The 19,237-nt window shown below is 38.9% G+C and overlaps 1 protein-coding gene across 3 annotated transcripts in view; it reads left to right on the plus strand.

Annotated features, from left to right (window-relative positions):
- Window positions 1-19,237, plus strand: part of MPPED2 (metallophosphoesterase domain containing 2) — a 201,693-nt gene that overhangs the window by 90,310 nt on the left and 92,146 nt on the right. For all 3 annotated transcript variants that reach the window (XM_032166360.2, XM_032166361.2, XM_032166362.3), the window contains one exon: window positions 2,259-2,484. In XM_032166360.2, coding sequence (XP_032022251.1) covers window positions 2,259-2,484 — 226 coding nt within the window. The remainder of the gene's footprint in view (window positions 1-2,258; window positions 2,485-19,237) is intronic.

A 19,237-nucleotide genomic window follows, 5' to 3' on the forward strand; every position in this document is an offset into this window, starting at 1 on the left:
AGATGCTTGTCTTTCGGAGAAAGATTTACTTTGCAGCAGTTTTACTTAAAAAAAAAAAGAAAAGAAAGAAAAAACCCAGTCTGAAGGGGGAAAATATACTTCCTTTGCCATAGTGGCTAGTCTCAGCCATGCTATCCCTGAACCCGAGCCCTAAAACGAGGATAAGTTGAGAAATCCAGGCTTCCTGCAAGAGCGGCAGCACATAATGAAAGGGTTTACAGTGAGTCCATCATCGTGAATGATTAAAGGGGAATTGGGCAACTACAGTGTGATTTGTACAGGTAAAATCTTCTGCTCTAAGAATCACACAGTAAGGACCAGCCTTGGAAGAGATTGCTGCCTGGGAAAACGTTTTAGCCTGTTCCGGCTTTGGGAGCACAGGTGAATTGGGGCGGGGAGCAGTATTAGGCTCATAGGGTCACAGAGCCATGATATTAGAGTTGTAGGTCCTCTCACAAATTTCCAGCATGTGCAGTACTGGGAATTTGTGGCCCTATTAATATATCTTTCATCTGCACTTGAAGTTCCGGAATTGTGCAAAATACCACCATTCTATCCAAACAACTTGCTATGCACATCATACTCTTAATTACCAAATTCGCATAAGCATGCATTTGAGGGAGGCTTCCTATTCTTTTTTGAACTCTTCAGCATAGCCTTGCAAATAACTGAGGCCAAAGACGTGACATACAGCACTGTGGGCTAGTAGTCAAAGATATCCATTGCTGCTTGGCCTCAGCGTTTGGTTTCTTCTCTCTGCAGTGTTATTCTCTATCAGACTGCTTTCATCTCTCTCTTAGGCGTCCGCATTATTGCCCGTGCTATATATGCAATTTTATTATTGGCAGAAATCTAACAATTAATAGCTAAAGAAAAGGCAGTAATATTACAAAACATGGTTTGGCAGTCTTAAAAACTGCTTCAATATTAGCAAATACATTTGTGATGTGCTGCTGAGACTGTGTGGACTTCACAATGTAATCTTTACAGTTTGAATTGCTGAAATCCAAGTGGACTGACGACGGAACTTGCTCCCCTCACCTCCCCCACAAAAATCTCTTCCCCACTAAGCTTCCTTAATGAAATCATTGAGACTCTGGCTTGCTGGTAAGGACCAGTTCTTACAACAAGTGTATTCAATTTCCTGCTAGTGGTAACTTTAATTCTTCCTGGAATAGCAGGAAACATTAATTTTGCATCAGACCCACAGGTCTCAGAAAGCTGGAATTATAGGTGCCATTGTCCCACTCTTTTTTTCCTCCAAAATAAAATAAAATAAAATAAAATAAAATAAAATAAAATAAAAAGCAGCAGATGAACAGTGAGGCTTGAGGTATGGGTAGTGACAGAGTAAAGAAAAGAACATTAATTTCAGGTGGGGACAGCTGCCCGGCACTATCTCCCTTTGGATTTTGGTTCTTATAGCATCATGGTGAGTTATTAATATGTATGACCCGTGCTTTATTCAAACATTATAAATCTATGCAGAAGTCTGGTGTTTGGGTTTTCCTTTATAGCTTTCATTCTTCTTCCCAGAATTATCTCATTTTGATCGGGAAACTTTTGCATAAAAAGCACACACCGAGAACTCACATTTCCATACCATAAATATTAAAAGAGGGTTAAGCTTTACAGTTTCTTCTCCCATCGCAATGGGGGGAAAGTTAGCCTTCTAATCAGGGGGCCCTTACTAATGTTCTTTTTATTCACAACCCAAAAAGTAAACTTAAAATTAGAGTTGAAATATGAAATTGTACTATCTGGTTCCTTTCATGTATGTCAACTATGGAATGTTTGACTATGCCATGTCTTTTGTATGAAGGATATACTAAAAATCTAGTAGTTATCTAAGTTGTTAAGAATAGTTGGTTAGATTATGTTTTGAGGACCAAACTAGGTACAGACCTTCTCTTAAGGATCGTGATTAAAGAGATTTTTACTGGATAAATATAAAGTGTGGATTCATTACCCTGTGGATTCATCACAATGAATACATAGCATACAGAAGAGGGAAATGGAACTAGAAAACTTAATGTCTTTTTAGCAATGTTTTAGCTACTTAGCAGCTTCCTATCTCCCGTTATTGTCATTTTTGTTAGCATAAAGGAGTAGTCATAAATTCTAGTTCACATGGAAATGTAAAGGAATTTGTGAGCTATTTCATTTAGGTGAGCTGTCTGCTAATCACACAGTCTCGGCTGTTGTACTTTGTGATGGGAAATGAACGTACTAATTGGTGCTCTTTTTTCTTATTTCAGGAAACCTGCCATATGAATATAAAATAGTGATTGCTGGGAATCATGAACTGACATTTGATAAGGAATTCATGGCAGACCTTGTTAAACAGGACTACTACCGTTTCCCCTCTGTGTCCAAATTGAAACCAGAGGACTTTGACAATGTTCAGTCCCTCCTGACAAACAGCATTTACTTACAAGATTCGGAGGTAACAGTGAAGGGATTCAGGATATATGGTGCACCTTGGTAAGTGATGATTCAAACAGTTTTCCACATTGCTTTTTAGCTTAGTACCAAGAAAACATAGCTCAGATTTAGATGCTTTAAATGAAAATGATTAGGATGAAAGGAAACCTTATTGCTGTATTTCCAACAAAATGCATACTGTACTGCTGCAAAATGCAACACTTGTTGTTTTCCTTGTGATAGAGATCCCTTTAGGCAAGATCAATAGGAGTTAAAGCTTTCCTAGATATACACAGTCATCCCTCCCTCAGTATCCATGGGGGATTGGTCCAGGACCTCCCACGGATAAAATTCCATCATGCTCAAGTCTTTTATATAAAATGGTGTAGTATTTGCATATAACCTATGCATATCCTTGTGAATACTTTAAATCATCTCTAGATTACTTATAATACATAATACAATGCAAATATGATGTAAATCATTGTTATACTTTATGGTTTAAGGATTATTGACAAAAAATATCTAGCATAGGTGCAATCCTTTTTCCAATATTTTCTTTTCTTTTCTTTCTTTCCTTTTTTTTTGTTGTTGTTTTTGAGATGGAGTATCTCTCTGTCGCCTAGGCTGGAATGCAGTGGTGTGATCTCAGCTCACTGCAACCTCCACCTCCTAGGTTCAAGTGATTCTCCTGCCTCAGCCTCCAAAGTACCTGGGATTACAGGCACACGCCACTGCACCCAGCTAATTTTTATATTTTTAGTAGAGACGGGGTTTCACCATGTTGGCCAGGCTGGTCTTGAATTCCTGACCTCAGGTGATTGGCCTGCCTCGGCCTCCTGAAGTGCTGGGATTACAGGTGTGAGCCACCGCTCCTGGCCCTTTTTCTAATATTTTCTATCCTTTGTTGGTTAAATCCCTGGATGCGGAACCTCTGATTATGGAGGGCTGGCTGTATATGTTTATGTATATGGGGCTGGGTATATGTCTGTGTGACACAGAAGGATTTGAGAGGAGGTCACCATGTTACCCTTCACATAGATTCAGCTACTCTGAACATTCCATCAGCCTTAGGTAACTCATTTCCTTCTCATTTTGTACTGGAAGCAGTCATAAAATATCTTGCTTAGATTAGGGTTTCTCAAATCTCTCTACACATCAGAATTACCATCTCTGTAGAAATACAGATTTTGAAGCCCTACCTCCGGAGACTCTGATTGTCCTTCCTGAGATGAAGCCCAGCAGTTTCTATTTTTTAAAGTTCCCTGGGCAAGACTGATGCACAGGTGGTTTGAAAGTTACTGGTTGAGAGCTGGCACTAGAATTCTCAGAACAAAGCTCTGGAAAACTTGAAACAGCTACATGTATCCTTGGAGGCCAGACAAGAAGCATGTCAATCTTGACTGTATCAGTTGACAGTTGTCAGGTTTTAAAGGAGTTACTTCACAGTGTCTGAGCCTCAGTTTTCACATCTCTAAGATGGTGAAGATGATACCTATTTTAGAGGGTTATGATGAGGATAAAATAGGTAAAGTTTGTAGTGGACTTCAGAGAATATCGGATAGCTTGCTTAGGGTATGAATTATAATTTTTCTGGCCTTGGGCTCTCCCACCAAGTATTTGTGTGAACTTAGGCAAGTCGTTTAGGCCCTAGAACCAGTTTTTTTTTTTTTTTTAATCTTTAAAATGAGAACGTTAGACTAAATGATTGTCAGTATCAGCAGGTTCTAGGACTTTTTTTTGTTTTTTTTTTTGAGGGTGTATGTAGAGCAAAACTGACCTGTGTGTGTGTATCTAGAGCAGAAGAACTCACCTTTACTCGCTCAATACAGAAAAGTACCCCAGTCCTTCACTAGGAGTTGTGGATAGGACTGGAAAAAGACAAGCAGACTGAATTCAGATTGGCCACTTTACTCGACAGTTTGGCTTGTCCTCTGTAAGTTAAAAGGTTGAGATATTTTCTATAATTTTTTTCTAGCTTTACGAGTTGGTATCCAGAAGGACTGGTGAGTGGGTACAGGAAGTACATCTCTGTTTAAAATCAACCCCGACAATGATTTTGAACTCTTAATTAAGTACTTCCTATATGCCAGGCATTGTCCTACGTTTTTTGTATATGTGTTACCTCATTTAATCCTCAAAATACCTTTAGGAGATGGGCACTATTATGATTCTCATTTGGCAGATAAGAAAATCCAGGTGCAGAAAAGTTAAGTAAATGCTCAAGAATCACCACAGATAATAAGAGGTCTGATTTGAACCTGGCGAGTCTGATTCCAGGGTATACAGCATGACCGAGGGGTGGCAGGGGTGGGGATGTGGTAATTGGTGGTTATAATCCTCAGATCCAGTTTATACCTAGCTTTAGCAAGGTATGTCAATTTATTTTTTTAATGTGTGAGAACGTGATAAAGGGCAAGAGAATAAACAGCAGAAATCAGTCCTGTCAAACTAATCTGGGGTCATGTAGGATGTTGATATTAGCATTTCTGGGTAAAGGGCAGGAGACAGAGCATTTCCAGCTTCACAGCCCAGTTCTTAATGTCAGTACAGTAGTTTAAGGAATGACCTCTGACTGGCAGAGATGCTCTACATGCAAATTAAGATCATTGTTTCAAAATAATTTAAGATTACTTTTGAAAAAATCCTTAAAAGGCACAGGACATTTAAGGCTATTCCTGAGCAAGCAGATGTTCAGAGATCCCTAGATTGATAGTTGCTGAAATGATGACAGCAACAAACTTCCTCCATTATCTGAGCTGATTCAAATCTGTTTAGGACAGGGTTCAGCTAAACTAGACTGTAGCTGTGATGAATGAGGGAATGATTTTGGTCCTCAGGCAGATCTTGCAGCATCTCAAGAAATTGAACAAACAGACTAATTCAGATATGTGATGTGACAGGGCATGATCTGTTTTTGGTGGTGCTGCAAACTGCAGACAAAGTTTATATCTGAACTGGATTGATGTCATTTAAAATGTTTTAATTTTAATACTGGCAAGGGCAGCAAAGTCAAGAAAATAAGCACTAATCAGTCTTCTGAAATGTTCTCCTAAAGTTGTCGTTAGATTTAATGTCTGTTGAGATTTCCACAAAGCTTCAACCATTTCCTATTGGGCATCTCTTTACAATGAGGGAGATCTTTAAATGATTTTTGCCCCATCCATTGGAATTGTTGATACTTTGTATTTTGACCAAGAATACAGAGGTTGACAAAAAGGATATTTCAGTTTCATCATCTGTTTTTGGGAGGCATCAGTAGTTTGGATCTCACTGTGAAGATATTTCGTCAAAATTGACATTCCCAGAACTACTGATAATCTGAACATTGATTTAGAAATGTCTGCATTAGCATTTCTGTGCTAGGGAGGAGAGTATTTGCCATCTCTACCACTTACTCAGTGGGACCTTGGGTGAGTTTCTGAACATCTGCCTGCCTCTGTTTCATCTCTAAAATGGGAGAAAACATTATGGTTTCATGGTTGTTATGAAGATAGAATTAATGCATCCACAGTACATAGAAGACTTTTTAGCATGGAGTAAGCATTTGGTAAATGTTAGCTATTACTACTAATAGTGATGCGTTAGTGTTTCCAAACTACTTTATACCTCTGTCAGCCTTCATAAGGAAACTATGGGACTAGGAGTGAGATTGGGTAAGTTTTAGCCCTAGTTCACCTTCTGCTCATTGGGTGACACTAGGCAAGTCACTTAACTTCTTCATTTAGTTGTAAAACGTGAGGAATGAGGTCTGCCCTAGTTTCTCTCATATGCCACCCACTTAAATGGTCATCAAAGTTAGAATTTTCAAAAACAATACATATTTGTGAGCATGCTTGAATTACTTTGATGTCTTGTACAATTTTTAACCTCTTTTATTATTAAGAATTTGCCTCGAAGCAACGTTTGGGAGAACTTATACCATAGGTACCACGTTTCTCCCTTTGGAAATTAGATTTTTTCCATCTCTGAGATTTACACATAGGTGAGTCCCTGCTTAGTAACCCAACAGATATTTCAGCCCAAAATAATGTAAATTGATTGTTTGATTTCCCTGTTTTTACAGTGATATTTTTGGAGGAAGTATTAAGTTCTGCATTGCTGATACCGCTAGTGGTTTTAAAAATAGAAATCAAAATAAGAACCCTGATATTAAGGATTCACAGGTTTCTCAAAAGTAACTGCCATCAGACTAGGAAAATAGCTATAATTCATGTATTTAGAAAATATGGATTGTGGCTTGGTCTAGCTACAGAAAAAGAATATTAGTCTGTATTCGCTACATGTTCATAACTTGCAACACAGCTGAAAGCTACCTCAAGACTGGGGAGAATTAAAGTAGTGTTTTCTAATTTACAATTTAACAGGAATTGGTATGTAGAAAATAACTTACAACACACCAGAGCATTCATATATATTTGCAACCATAATGTTCTGTAGTACTTACTAGATCCCCAAGGAAGAGGCTTTGAATGTGGTTTGATAGGTCTGGGAAAATTCAGTGGCCTAAACTGAAGATGTTATAAGTGGGATGCCAGGTCTGGAAGGAAAGGGGCTCCCTCAGATGGGAGGGCAAGAGTTGATGAATTCTCTGGGGGCACCCTTACCTCAAGAGGCCTTAAGGCAGGTTTTATGGCATCTGTATACATTCCTTTACCATCTCATTCTTCCAAGAATCTGGAAGAAAGGCATCAGGGATCTTTTTAACAGTTCAGCCACAGATTTGCTTCACTTCTCCTATTGTTGTTTTTTTCTCATTCTTTTTTGGGAGTGCAGAAGAAGAAGGTTTTGTGTTGTCAGGCAGGTGGGTCAGCCTCATACTTATTTCATACCATGGGAGAGCTTGTGGATTGCTTGCATACCTAAAATTGATTCTCTGCCACCAGTGGTGCCCAATTTTGTCTTTGTGACTCACTCTCAGCTCTGTAACATCTTTCTCAAAGGCTGAGTATGGTTAGAAAGGGAACAAAATTCTAATTTGTCAAATACTAGCCCCTGTGGTAACTAATGGCATGTCTGGCTGGGTAGAGGGAAGGTAGAATTTTGAAATCATCTTTGTATTTTTGATTACTGAATCTGTAGCCAGCTTTTTAACACAAGCAGTTTGGGGTAAACTCGCTCGTGGGACTAGGCTCTTCTTTTGCTGTTTTGATACTAAGATACTGTGCAGAAGAAAAAAAATCCACATACTAATTGATCAGCGGCCAAGCTGCAGAAAGTGAAAGGTCTATATTGCGCTGACTGGAGCAGAGCAGTTGTATTGTTCAGCGAAAGCCTGCACCTCGTTCTTCTCTTGAACAGAAATACAGAGCTGGTCTCCCATGGCTTTTAATGAATATGAGTGGGGCTTTCCAATGTCCAGGAATTTGATCTCTAGGCTGACCAAGGGGTCAGGAACAAAGAGCACATTTTTTCACGTTAGAGTGGACCCAGGTGTAATTTGTCAGATTTAGTAACTGTGGAGGAAGTGCCTTAACTTCTCCAGCAGGAAAATTAGATCAGGCCTAGGCAGTGCAATTCTAAAATGGCTGAAATAGGAAGAGAAAGTCCGTTGAGTCGCATTTTCAAAGGAAGTGTGAGCAGGATTTGTTTTCCCTTCCTCTCTTCCCCTCATTTCCTATCATAACCATGTTGAATTCATTCATTCATTTGGATATAATTTTCTCAGCATTTTTCAAAGTGGGAGTTGAGTGTTGATTTCACTCTCTGCAGCATTTCTAATTGTGTTTGCACACAAATAGCTACAAGGTTGCTCACATTTCCCTTGTTCTGATCAGTGCAATAGTACTTTATGTTTACTCTGTCAGAAACGCGTCAGATGTTTTTATTTCCAATTATAAGTTTTGTAATGCATCATGTATTTTGCTGACAGTCTTCAAGTTCTTGAAATAGCGAACAAATTAACAGCAGATATTGAATGAGAGGATTAGAAAACCAACTGGCAACTCATATGATAGAATTCAGATACAGGGATGGGTGGAATGGGCTCATTTATTTTATTTTCTCAGTCATACTTTGTAATGAACTTGGGCAAAAAAAAAAAAAAGGAGAAGAAGAAGAAGAAGACAAAAGAAAAGAAAGAAACAGCTCCCTGTTCAGCAGAAAAATCCTTTGGCACTAAAGAATGAGACTATGCAAACAATATTGGTTCTGTACCACGTTTTCAGGGATTTCAGCTTTTATTCAGGAGGGTTCAGAAAGGTATTGGCACAGAAAAAGGTCGTGTGTGTGTGTGTGTGTGTGTGTGTGTGTGTGTGTGTTAAACAAATATGCACTCTGCTCTTACATGATTCTGTTTAAAGGCCCAGGGTAACATTTCATTTTTCTTGGCACAGGGCCCACAGACTCTCCCATTATGAAACCTATGGCTGTTCTGCCCTAGTCTAGAGTTACAGGGCTCTGTTTACATTTTTGCGTGTTTCAGAATGCAGCTGACTGCTCTTAAAGCCCGGATCAGATTCACTTCTGGTTTAACAACTGCCCTGTTTATTTGAAAAAGGAGAAAGCAAAACCGATCCCTTTGCTTCCTACCTCCCCATTGATGACCAAATCAGTAAATACCATTTCCAAAGCCAGTTTATGCAGAGCTGGTCATGTGGGATCTCACTCGCCCCTTTCTGCCAGCTCTGTCCAACTCAGCCTTCAAAGCCTGCCGGGTGCCTTTATCTGATGTGTTGGTGGTGGTTGTATGGAAGAATGCGGAGGTGCTAAAGAAGTATTTGTCTGCATTCAATTATGCTTCATAGCAACCGTTGGCATAATTTACATTTTTGCCTGCACATTCTGAGAGAGCAATTCGGCAAACAACAATAATAAATTTACATTTGGATGGTGTATTTCACTCAGAGAACTTTCATATGTATTATCTCATTTGGGGCTCTCAACAATTCTTTAACCAGGGTATGTATTACTAATAATAATTAACAATAGCCAGCATTTACAGTGTTTATGTGTCAACTGCTGTTCATTATTGCCTCCTTTTGACAGAGACCAACATAGAGAGTTTTTGACAGAGAAAGTGACTTGCCCAAAGCTACAGACTTAATTTGAGGGCAAAATAGGACTAGAATCCAAGCTTCCTTTGCGGAGTTTGCTAGACTAAACCAGGATATCCTAGGTGTCTGTCTACTCCGTGGCCTGAGCAACTCAGGAAGTAGCTGCTTTTCATCTTAGAAGACCTGGCCGTTTTCATCTAGTTGCAAAAAGGGTGTACAGAAATCCAGGCCAGCACCCTTCAGGGGCTGTCAGGATTAAGTGGTGAGGTGTGCTTCTAGGGGAAAATAGGATCAGGGGCTCTCAGGATTAAATGGTGAGGTGTGCTTCTAGGGGAAAATAGGATCATTGAGGGAAGAGAAAAAACAAGTGACTCAGACACTAGGGTTTAAAAAAAAAATGGCCAGGTGCAGTGGCTTGTGCCTGTAATCCCAACACTTCAGGAGGTTGAGGTTGGAGGATCACTTGAGCTCAGGAGTTTGAGACCAGACTGGGCAACATAGTGAGGCCCCATCTCTACAAAATTAAAAAATTAGCCAGGCGTGGTATGTGCTTGTAGTTCCAGCTACTTGGGAGGTTGAGGCAGGAGGATTGCTGAGTCTGGGAGGTCGATGTTGCAATGAGCCGTGAGCACACCCCTGCACTCAGCCTGGGTGACAGAGTGAGACCCTGTCTCTCACACACACAGATTTATGTCTTAATGTGTTATAAGGCATGAGTCAGTTCCTGCTGTTCCTGCATCACAGAGGGAACTTCCTCCACCACACATATCAGGAGGCAAGTATAGGTTGCATGTGGCTTTTTCCCTCTGAAGAACTATGCAGTGGAGAGAGACAGCAGCCCTGGGCATATGCACCAAGAGGGAAGTGCTGGCAGTGTACTTCGGCTGCAGTCAGACCTGCCATGGGCCCACACTGTGCTCCACAGAAGACCTGGACCTCCACTTCGGGACATGGCTGGCTGGCTGCTGGGTGTTCTTTCATTTTCTCCTATTACGCTAATAGGCTCCTTTTAATCCAGAGTTGCTGCCGGTGGATAGAAAGAGTATAAAGTGATTACAAGCTCCATCAGAGCAGGGACTTTGTCCTCTATGCATACCCTAGGCAAGCTTAGTGCCTGGCACATAGTAGATGCTTGGTCCCTGTCTTCTGAATGAATGAATGAGTCAATCAGGGTGGTAGTGGTAGAGATATGTCTCTGGCTGGTGAACTGAGGATTTACACAGATTAGACACCCAATAACAAAAGGAAAGAAAGTATTTCCAATACAAGATCAAGCACAGTCATCGACATACAAAACGGAAGACTAGAGATGATAGAGCAAAATGGAACCAAGCAAAGCCCTAAATGATGTCCATGGGCTTTAATAACATGTGTAACAAGGTACATATACCTAGATTCTTCCTGAACACTCAGAAATCTAGCATCTCTCCAGGTGAGCATGGTTCAATAAAAGTGAGAAATGGGAGTAGGACAAACCTCATATTAAACCTCACAGTACGGCAGTGAGAGTTTTCAAAGAAAGTCTCCACCAGCAATTTTAGGTTCTTTGGTATCATTTCTTCAGCTCTGAAACCTTATTCCCATACTGTGAGCAGCTCTAGAAGTTACTCTTAGATACAGAGACCGTCGCTTCAAGGCTGCAGTCAAAGTAGTTGGTGTCAAGTTTGAGATTGGTCGGAAGCTAGACCAGGTGGGCCATCAGAACGTCCTATGGACATTAAAACCAATTGTCAAATATACAGTATTCCCTTTTCTCAGTGGCTGAATTCTCAGTGATTGCGTTCTTAGCGTCATATAGATTCTGTACCATTTATTTTCAGGCTACTTGGAAAGCACTGATTACTTATTTTGTACTCTGAACTGTAAGTGAAGAATGAACTTCTCCAGGTCTTGCCAGACAGTGAGCCCACTAGAGTCCCACTGACAGTCTTAACCTGTATTTATTTGGTTCCAGCCTTAGCTGCTTCTGTCTTCCTGTGATGCATTTCTCCTCTGTGGCTCAGATGTGTTCACAAATTAGTCTAGGTAACCACACTGGATCGTTTCATCCTTCTCCTAATCTCTGATGAAGGTGAGATGGGTTTTGGAGCACACATATATTTGGAGAGATGAGGTTGCTCCTTCCACTGGGTGCTCCTCTTTTGCCAGCACCACATCTGCAGAGCCGCAGGACATCCTTCCGCCCCTTCTGATGAGCCTGCATGCTGCCAAAGTTGTTTCACAATAGAGCCTTAATAATCAAAGCCATGTTGTGTTATGTGCTTCATACAGGAGAAGCCCCCTGCCTTCTAGGCTGCTTTGTGAGAGCAATGTCAAGGCATGATGTCACCCACCCTCTCAAGGGTTCATCGATAAGCCCATGGGAGGCTTGGTCGGGCTTGTAGACCCACCATGTGCCTAGGGACATCCCCTCTGATGGTGAATGCTTTGTTGAAACTGTTCTCCAAAAAAATTATTGCTAATTCTCTCTTCCCTTAAACAAACAGTTCCTTAGGCTACAAAACTTCTGGCAGGGCCTCCCCAGCAGGAAGGCATGTGCTCCCCACATTGGGCATAGCTCAAACATCTACAACTCTGTTCTACTCACAGAAGGAGGGAGGCAGTGGTACAGAGCTCCGCAGGGTTTGGCCTTAGAAACAGGCTGTTCCCAATAAGCTTGGCTCTCACTTTGATTATTTAGAACTTATTTACCTTGTTACACATGTTATGTGTAACATGTGTAACATTTACACATGTTATGTGTAACATGTGTAACATTTACACATGTTATTTACCTTGTTACACATGTTATGCAATCTCTCTGAACCACAATTTCATCTGTCAAATGCGTATATAAGTAATAATAATAACTACTATTTATTGAGCATCATTCACATACAAGTTCCAGATGTAAAATTGTTTTAAAGCCTCAAAGTAACCCTATAAAGGAGATAATATTACCTTCATTTGGGAGATGAGAAAATTAAAGGTTAGAGAAGTTAAATAATTCACTCAAGGACACTTATTTTGCAAAGAACTGTAAATCAGTCCCAAATCTGTTTGCTTCCGAAGCTTTTATGTTCTTCACTACTTCTGTGTATTTTTCATGGGATTAAAATAAGATCATGTATGTTAAGTTCCTGGCACTCAGTAAATGCTCAATTAATATTTTTTTCCCCAAAAGGTAACACTTGTTAGTTTTGTAATGGCTATTATTTTTTGGTTTTGTTTTGTTTGCTTTGTTTCTGTGGTGGTATTACCATGGTAGAAGAGAAGAAGCAAAAAGAGTAGAAACGAAATAAATAGGAAACTTAGTCTAGGAAAATGCTTACCCCTGTTTGTGTGTTGGTGGGGAAGGGGGATAAAGGAAGAGAGAAAATGTTTAAAGTGAATATTGTACAGTTTCTTTGCATGGCAGGTTGCTTATGATCTGGATACATAGAAACCGTTTAGGAAAGGAACCCCATATTCCGCTGCATTTGGTCAAAAGGCATGGAAGAGTGGATAGATGTCTGTTAAATGAAGACATATGGGCATTTTGAAGGTCACTTATATGGAGTATCATTTTCAGTGTATGAGTAATGTTGGCAGTGTGTTTCCACCCAGGAAGAATAAAAGTAATCTTGGATGGTGACTATAAATTAAATGTGGACTGTTCCATGAGGGCTGCTCCAACACCAAGTGAAAGTCAAACTTTGAAGTCTCTGAGTTAGCAGAATGTATATGCATTCTGCAAAGAGCTGCAAAGGTGAGCTACAAATCTGCATTAATTCAGGAGAGGAGATGGGAAGACTGTTTTGCTTAAATATAAAAGATCAGCTTGGTTAAAGTGTAAATACAGTTACTATAACTAATAATGTCCAAGTATAAAATTTGTAGCAAGAAAAGAAATAAACAGGCAGTGAGAAGTACCTGGTATAGAAGGGCATACTAGAGGAAGTGGTTAAGACCTAGCTTAAGTAATAGTCTTCCCAGGATAAAATTTCTCAAGACAGCATCTGAAGGTGCCAGTGATATTTAATGATTAATTTAGATATTTTCAGGCCCAATGTCTTGGTGTGGTGGGTTTACAGGATGGATCACATTAAATAAAAAAGGGTGCTAAAATTTCATATGAATCAACAGTAAATCAACATTGAAGACTAAGCGAAACCAATGCTGTATTTGTAAAGAAAAGAAAAGGAAGAGCAGAGTCAACATATTGATTTTTCATTCTTTCCTAAACTTGATTATGCACTTCTTTTATACATTATGTACAAAATGATTGCATGTAGAACTACATGCCTCTGATGGCTGCCTGGTTTAATAAACTGTGATTATTGTTTTTCTCTCTACATTTGAAGCTATCATATGTACTGAATTTCTGGGTTATATCAATCTCAAAGCGAAACCTAATAGGATATACTGACTTTCCTTGCCACACAAGGCTTCATGAGCCATGGGAAGTAGCTTTGGAGCACCATGGTTCTAGAAAGGGGATTGTCGAAGACAGACACTCAGGAAAAAAAAATGTTTTATTGTCTTAATGATTTAAAAGTTCAACTCTTAAATCACTAGCCATAATTGAGGCCTCTTATTGAATCAATCATCAGTAGAAAAATCTTTCTTGCTTTGATCTTCGAAGAACAAAATAAAAGATGCTAGACTAAAACCTAATAAGAAATTATTGATGGCAAAACTAACTAGTTGGAATAGGCTGTTGGCAGAAGTCTCCCTCCCACTTTTCTTCTTTTCCTTTGGTGTTATGATTTAAGGGGAAAAATTATGGAAGACAAGTTTGTTTTAAAAACTCATAGGGTTCATTTGTGGGTTTTGCATTTGTATATATATTTTTTTAAATAATAATTAGGAAGTACTTGAGAATGAAGATTTTAGGCTATGCTGATGCTACTGCTTCTATTGCTAAACATTACTTAATGCTTCCTGTTTTTCAGAAGAAATAACCAAGACTAGTTCCTTTTCTTATCCACATTCAGCCATTTCCCTTAAAAAGATAAGTTCTGAAAAAAGTACTTACCTGTTGGGCAGCAGAATAAGTAGAAAAATGGAAAACCCAAATGTGTGTGTACAATGCTGGGTCTGACCTTTATGCTTTTAAATAATTCTTACTGGAGGCGAATTCTGTGTGGTTGCCAGCTTGCATAGCTGCTTCAGAGGCAGGCCCATGAAAGATGAGTGAATTTTCAGGATATTGAGTGCCTTGCTACATTCACACTGTATGTGCCATTCAAGGTTACTATTGAAGGGAAAGTCAGAAGGTCTTGGTTTTTAAGGAGGGTATTGGTATTTAAGGTTATTTGCTGTAGGAATTACCTTCTATAGAGTTTGAACTCTGTTTTGAAAAGTCTGGGAGAAATAGAAACAGTTCATAGGAAATTTTGAAGTTTGGCTAGCCTGTAAACCACAGGCTTAATAGTGCTCTCAAGTCAGTTCTGAGACTTTGTAACTCTTGATATATAATTATGAATGCATTTTTGCTTTGTTGATTGTTGCAATAAACAGAATCAGTGGATTATTGGCTAAGCAGAATACAAATATGCCAGAGAAAATTCATTCTCTTTGTCTCACTCTGAAAATATTGCATCAAATAATCTGAACGAGACCAAAAAAGCTTTTTGTCTGAGTTTCTGCAAGTAAGAGTAGAACAAAACAGTGAAAGGGAAATAGTTAAATGTAGAAAATCATCAAAAATAGAAATCATGCAAAAAATAGACATCTCGATTCTTAAAAATTATGTTTCCCAAGCTGTGCAAACTTTCCTCAGTTAACCACATGCTCACATGGATGAAGATTTCACAATTCCAGTAAAAGCATTCTTACATTCACCTTGAATGGTTTCGTCCCCTGAAGAATCAGCATCAGTCATCAGAGTGCAATGGTATGTTTTTCATCTTATATTTAGCAGTAAGCATTTTAAAAGCCATATCCTCACCAAAAATGTACAGATGGATCATTGCATTATAAAAACATGTACTAATATAGTCAGAAAACAAAAACTGAAAGATAATACACCACAAGTATAACAGCGATTTTCTCTTATGAATGTTCTTTTTTTCTTTCTCTCATTCTACTTTTCCTGGGATTTTGTACATTCTTACAGTGGGTAAGTTTTATTTTTATAGTCAGGAAGAAAGGTCACATTCTGTAGCTGTAAAATGTGTGTCTATGAGTAATTGGAAATTAACCCTGTCCTTCAAACTTGATGCCGTCATCACGTATATGATCCGGGTGTGTGTGTGGGTTGGCACATATGTACATATTTCACAGATTATCCCATTCAAAGATGGGAAGGTGGAAGTGTCTGTCCTCAACAATTACTGTGGTTTGCCTGGCTGAAATGCAAGGAAACCCCCCAAAACACCAGAGCCCTGCATTTATTCAGCTGAAAAAAATGTGTTTTCTTTTTTAAATCAGAGTCTCCTAAGATAGAAGAACTTAGATGGCTCATCCAGTGCTGGGTTGAATGATAAAACCCAGACCTTTTTGGTGCTGCGTTTTGATTCATCCCTGAATGTGACACCCTAGCACTTGGGTTCCTGGGTCTGGCTTTACAGGATGTGACTTCAGTCAAGGAAAGCCTGGTGCCTACCTTTGCTTATTTGTATTCTAGTGCTGTAAGCTCCCCTCCTCTCATGTGTCTTTGTTCTATTAATCTGCAAAACAGGGCTCGACTTGTGATTAGTCCTTGGAGCTTGTTTCTATTAATCAGTCTGCAAAACAGGTCGACTTGGATGCTTTTGTTCAAGAGCTTAATGCGTTCTCCTTGTCAGGCTGTAGTTCAGGCTGCTCGGTTTGCTTTAAACGGGACCAGGTGGTGAAATTTGGTTTTTATACGCTGATTGCACTGTCAAGAAAGAAAATACTGTTTGAAAAGACAACAGGAAAATGCTAATGTGGAATTGTAGAGCGATGTTTTAGGAGGAGGAAAAGTTTATAGAAAATATAACTTGTGTAACCTGGCTGTGGTGTATAATAAACTGCACGGTGCAGTTGACTGGAACACAAAATAAGGCATTATTCATATTATAGTCTAGAAGCATGGTGTCAAGGAAAGGTCGCCTATTAATAAAATTTTATGTGGATTTGAAACGTAATTCTTTTGATTCTTAAAGTGGGAATATCATTCTTTTAGCTACAGTATTAGCTACTGTAAGAAGACCCAATATAATTTTGGGCATTTCCTCACTTTTTCCTTTCCACCCTCCCTTGTGCCAAACGACCTTGCCACAGATTAAAATTATTCTACCTGTTATGTAGGGAAAACTCTGTATCTCAATTTTCTTATCTTCATTATCAAGGGACAAAAACTGACCTACCTGTGGAGATAGAGTGTGGGCTAACCGAGTGATGGTTATAAATTGCTTCGTAAAATGCTCATTATCACCATTTAAAAAATTCTCCTAAATCTAATGTGCAAAGGATAGCCTCACTGGAATGGAATTTTAATGCATAACTTTTTTCTAGCGATAGCAACACTCCAGGAAGAACGCAGTTTTTCATTGGAAGTTGTCTTTTACATCTCTAAAAATTTCAAGTAAATTTAGCATTCATTACTTGTGAAATAGCTGCCCCCTCCAAAAAATCTGTTGAAGTATATGCAAGGAGCAAACTCTCAAAACTCCAAATTAAATTTGTCATCAGTGATAAATTTAGTCCTGTGAGATAGTTTAATAAGTGCTTCACCTTGATTTATTGGCTTTGTTAGTTAACAAGAGTGTATTATGTCTTGCACAGAACTTAGCAGAGCAATTTCTGACTAGACCTTCCTTGATTAAAATAAAAAACTGAAAGTCTCATTTTAGTCACAGCGATGGTAATTATTTTAACATGAAATTGGAAGGTAAGCACACTGCAGTCCTGTCATTAATATTTAAAAAAAAGAAAGAAAAGAAAATGTCAGAATGTGAAGGGAAAGGCATTTAAAAGGTTCTAGTTCTTTATGTTTGTATATACTTTATTTCTTTTGTGTGTATGCAGAGCATCTAGGCTGTTTCACTGGTTGGGGCTGAAGATGCAGCCCTTGCATATATAATCACTAACCAGTGTCAGGATTCAGCTGCTAATTTGAAAGGCTTTGTGGCTCTTTCACCCCAAACACTAGAAGCTTCATTAGGCGCTGTTTTGTCCAGCCTGACCTTTGCTGATCTCTAGATCACAGCTAAATACCAACATTACACCAACGCCCTCCCAGTTGAAACAGTCCAGACATGATTCCTTTGGTGCATATCTTATCAGAATCTGCTACTGACATAAACTTGGGTGTCCCTGTAGCTTGCCACACAATTAGGATTACCTTCCCCCAAAGAGGCCCTATTTACTTACAGTTGTGTTCAGTTGATTGGAGATTTGAATTTGAGAGCAATTAGCAAATTTCTCAGTCTCTCTCTCTCTTTTTTTTATTTTCTAAAAAAGGCACTTTTATAAGGCATAGCTTTTAAAATATGTTTTTATGGCTGTTTCAGTGTAAGCAACAGACAGCCACTAATAAGGTACTTCTCTCTTTGACTTGGGAAAAATACATAAAATTTATTATTAATAATAACAGATTTTAAAAATGGGAAGAAAATAAAATAGTATTTTTTTCTTTAGAGGTATGTCTTTGGGAGTACACTATCCTCAAAATCAAACCTTGTAGCAAGCAGGTGGAAGAGACTTTTCTGCTTACACTATTTTAAATATCCTGAGCAATGAAACAACAGGCATGATTCATTTGTCAAGCTTTTGGTTGTTGGGGAGGGAGGCCTTACTTTTCAGCGTTATTGTCTGTAGATTCTCCTACTCTTCTTAATTGCTAGAGAAATTATTCTGCTTTTGTTTAAAATTTTACTCCATATTTGATATGAAGCAGTAGCTAAGTGCAGACATCTTTTGACATTATATGTAATTATCAACCAGAAAAATGCATCTTTATAAACTTATTTTTCAACAGATCCAGTCATCTACGTCAGGTCTCCGGTGATCTTATTTTGAAATGGTTTGAATTCTCTTTCCTTTTTAGAGTCATAAAATTAGAGATGGGAAAGAGCTCTCTGATTGCATCACTTTTTCCACCCTTTTGGCCAGTGTGATCTCCCTCCCTCCAGCATATTCCCTGGTGTTCCATTCAGCCTAGTTTAGGATAATAAGACCAGGGAGGCTTCTTGTCCAGGCCCTCTGGGAAAATGTCCCACGGCCCTTGACATGTGGATAAGCTTTTAGGCATGCAAGCTGAAGTTTTCTCCTGCTTTGAGACTACTTCAATATTCTTGAGTTCAATCTCTTTTCTTGTTGTTCCTTTCTTCTAAAGCATCAAGAACTTTTTTCTCTGTCAAACAGCCTGCTCATATTGTGAACAACAACAAAAAACCTACAACACTACACACAGGCATGGTTTTCCTCCTTCTTCTTCCGTTCAAAACGACAATGTTATTTAAGGTGTTTTGTTGTTATTAACCACGTGTCTAAGACATGCCTAAATTTGAATGGTCCATAAATTTTACCTATAAATGAATCTCATAAATCCTTAGCCATTTCATAGACCCTGTGACTACAGCGTCTCAGAATCTTGTTGGTTTAGAGCCTTTTCAGGAATCCAGGAACAAGATGGGGATTCTGACAACATTTGTTTTTAGATGGATAGAAGTAAATTAATCAAAATCCTTTGTTTATGATGCATTGCCATCATTGGTCTATGCCTAGCCTTTGTTATCATCATGTTATTTTTCCATTTATGAGTAATGTAGTGAACATCCATTAACCCACAGAGAGCCTGAGAACTAGAACATTGACAATAATTTGTGTTTATCTATGTGCTTTCTCGTTTCTTATCTCCTGCCTTCTTTCTCCGGGTATACATTAAT

Source organism: Hylobates moloch, unplaced genomic scaffold, assembly GCF_009828535.3.
Source record: "Hylobates moloch isolate HMO894 unplaced genomic scaffold, HMol_V3 SCAFFOLD_11, whole genome shotgun sequence".
Classification (NCBI taxonomy): domain Eukaryota; kingdom Metazoa; phylum Chordata; class Mammalia; order Primates; family Hylobatidae; genus Hylobates; species Hylobates moloch.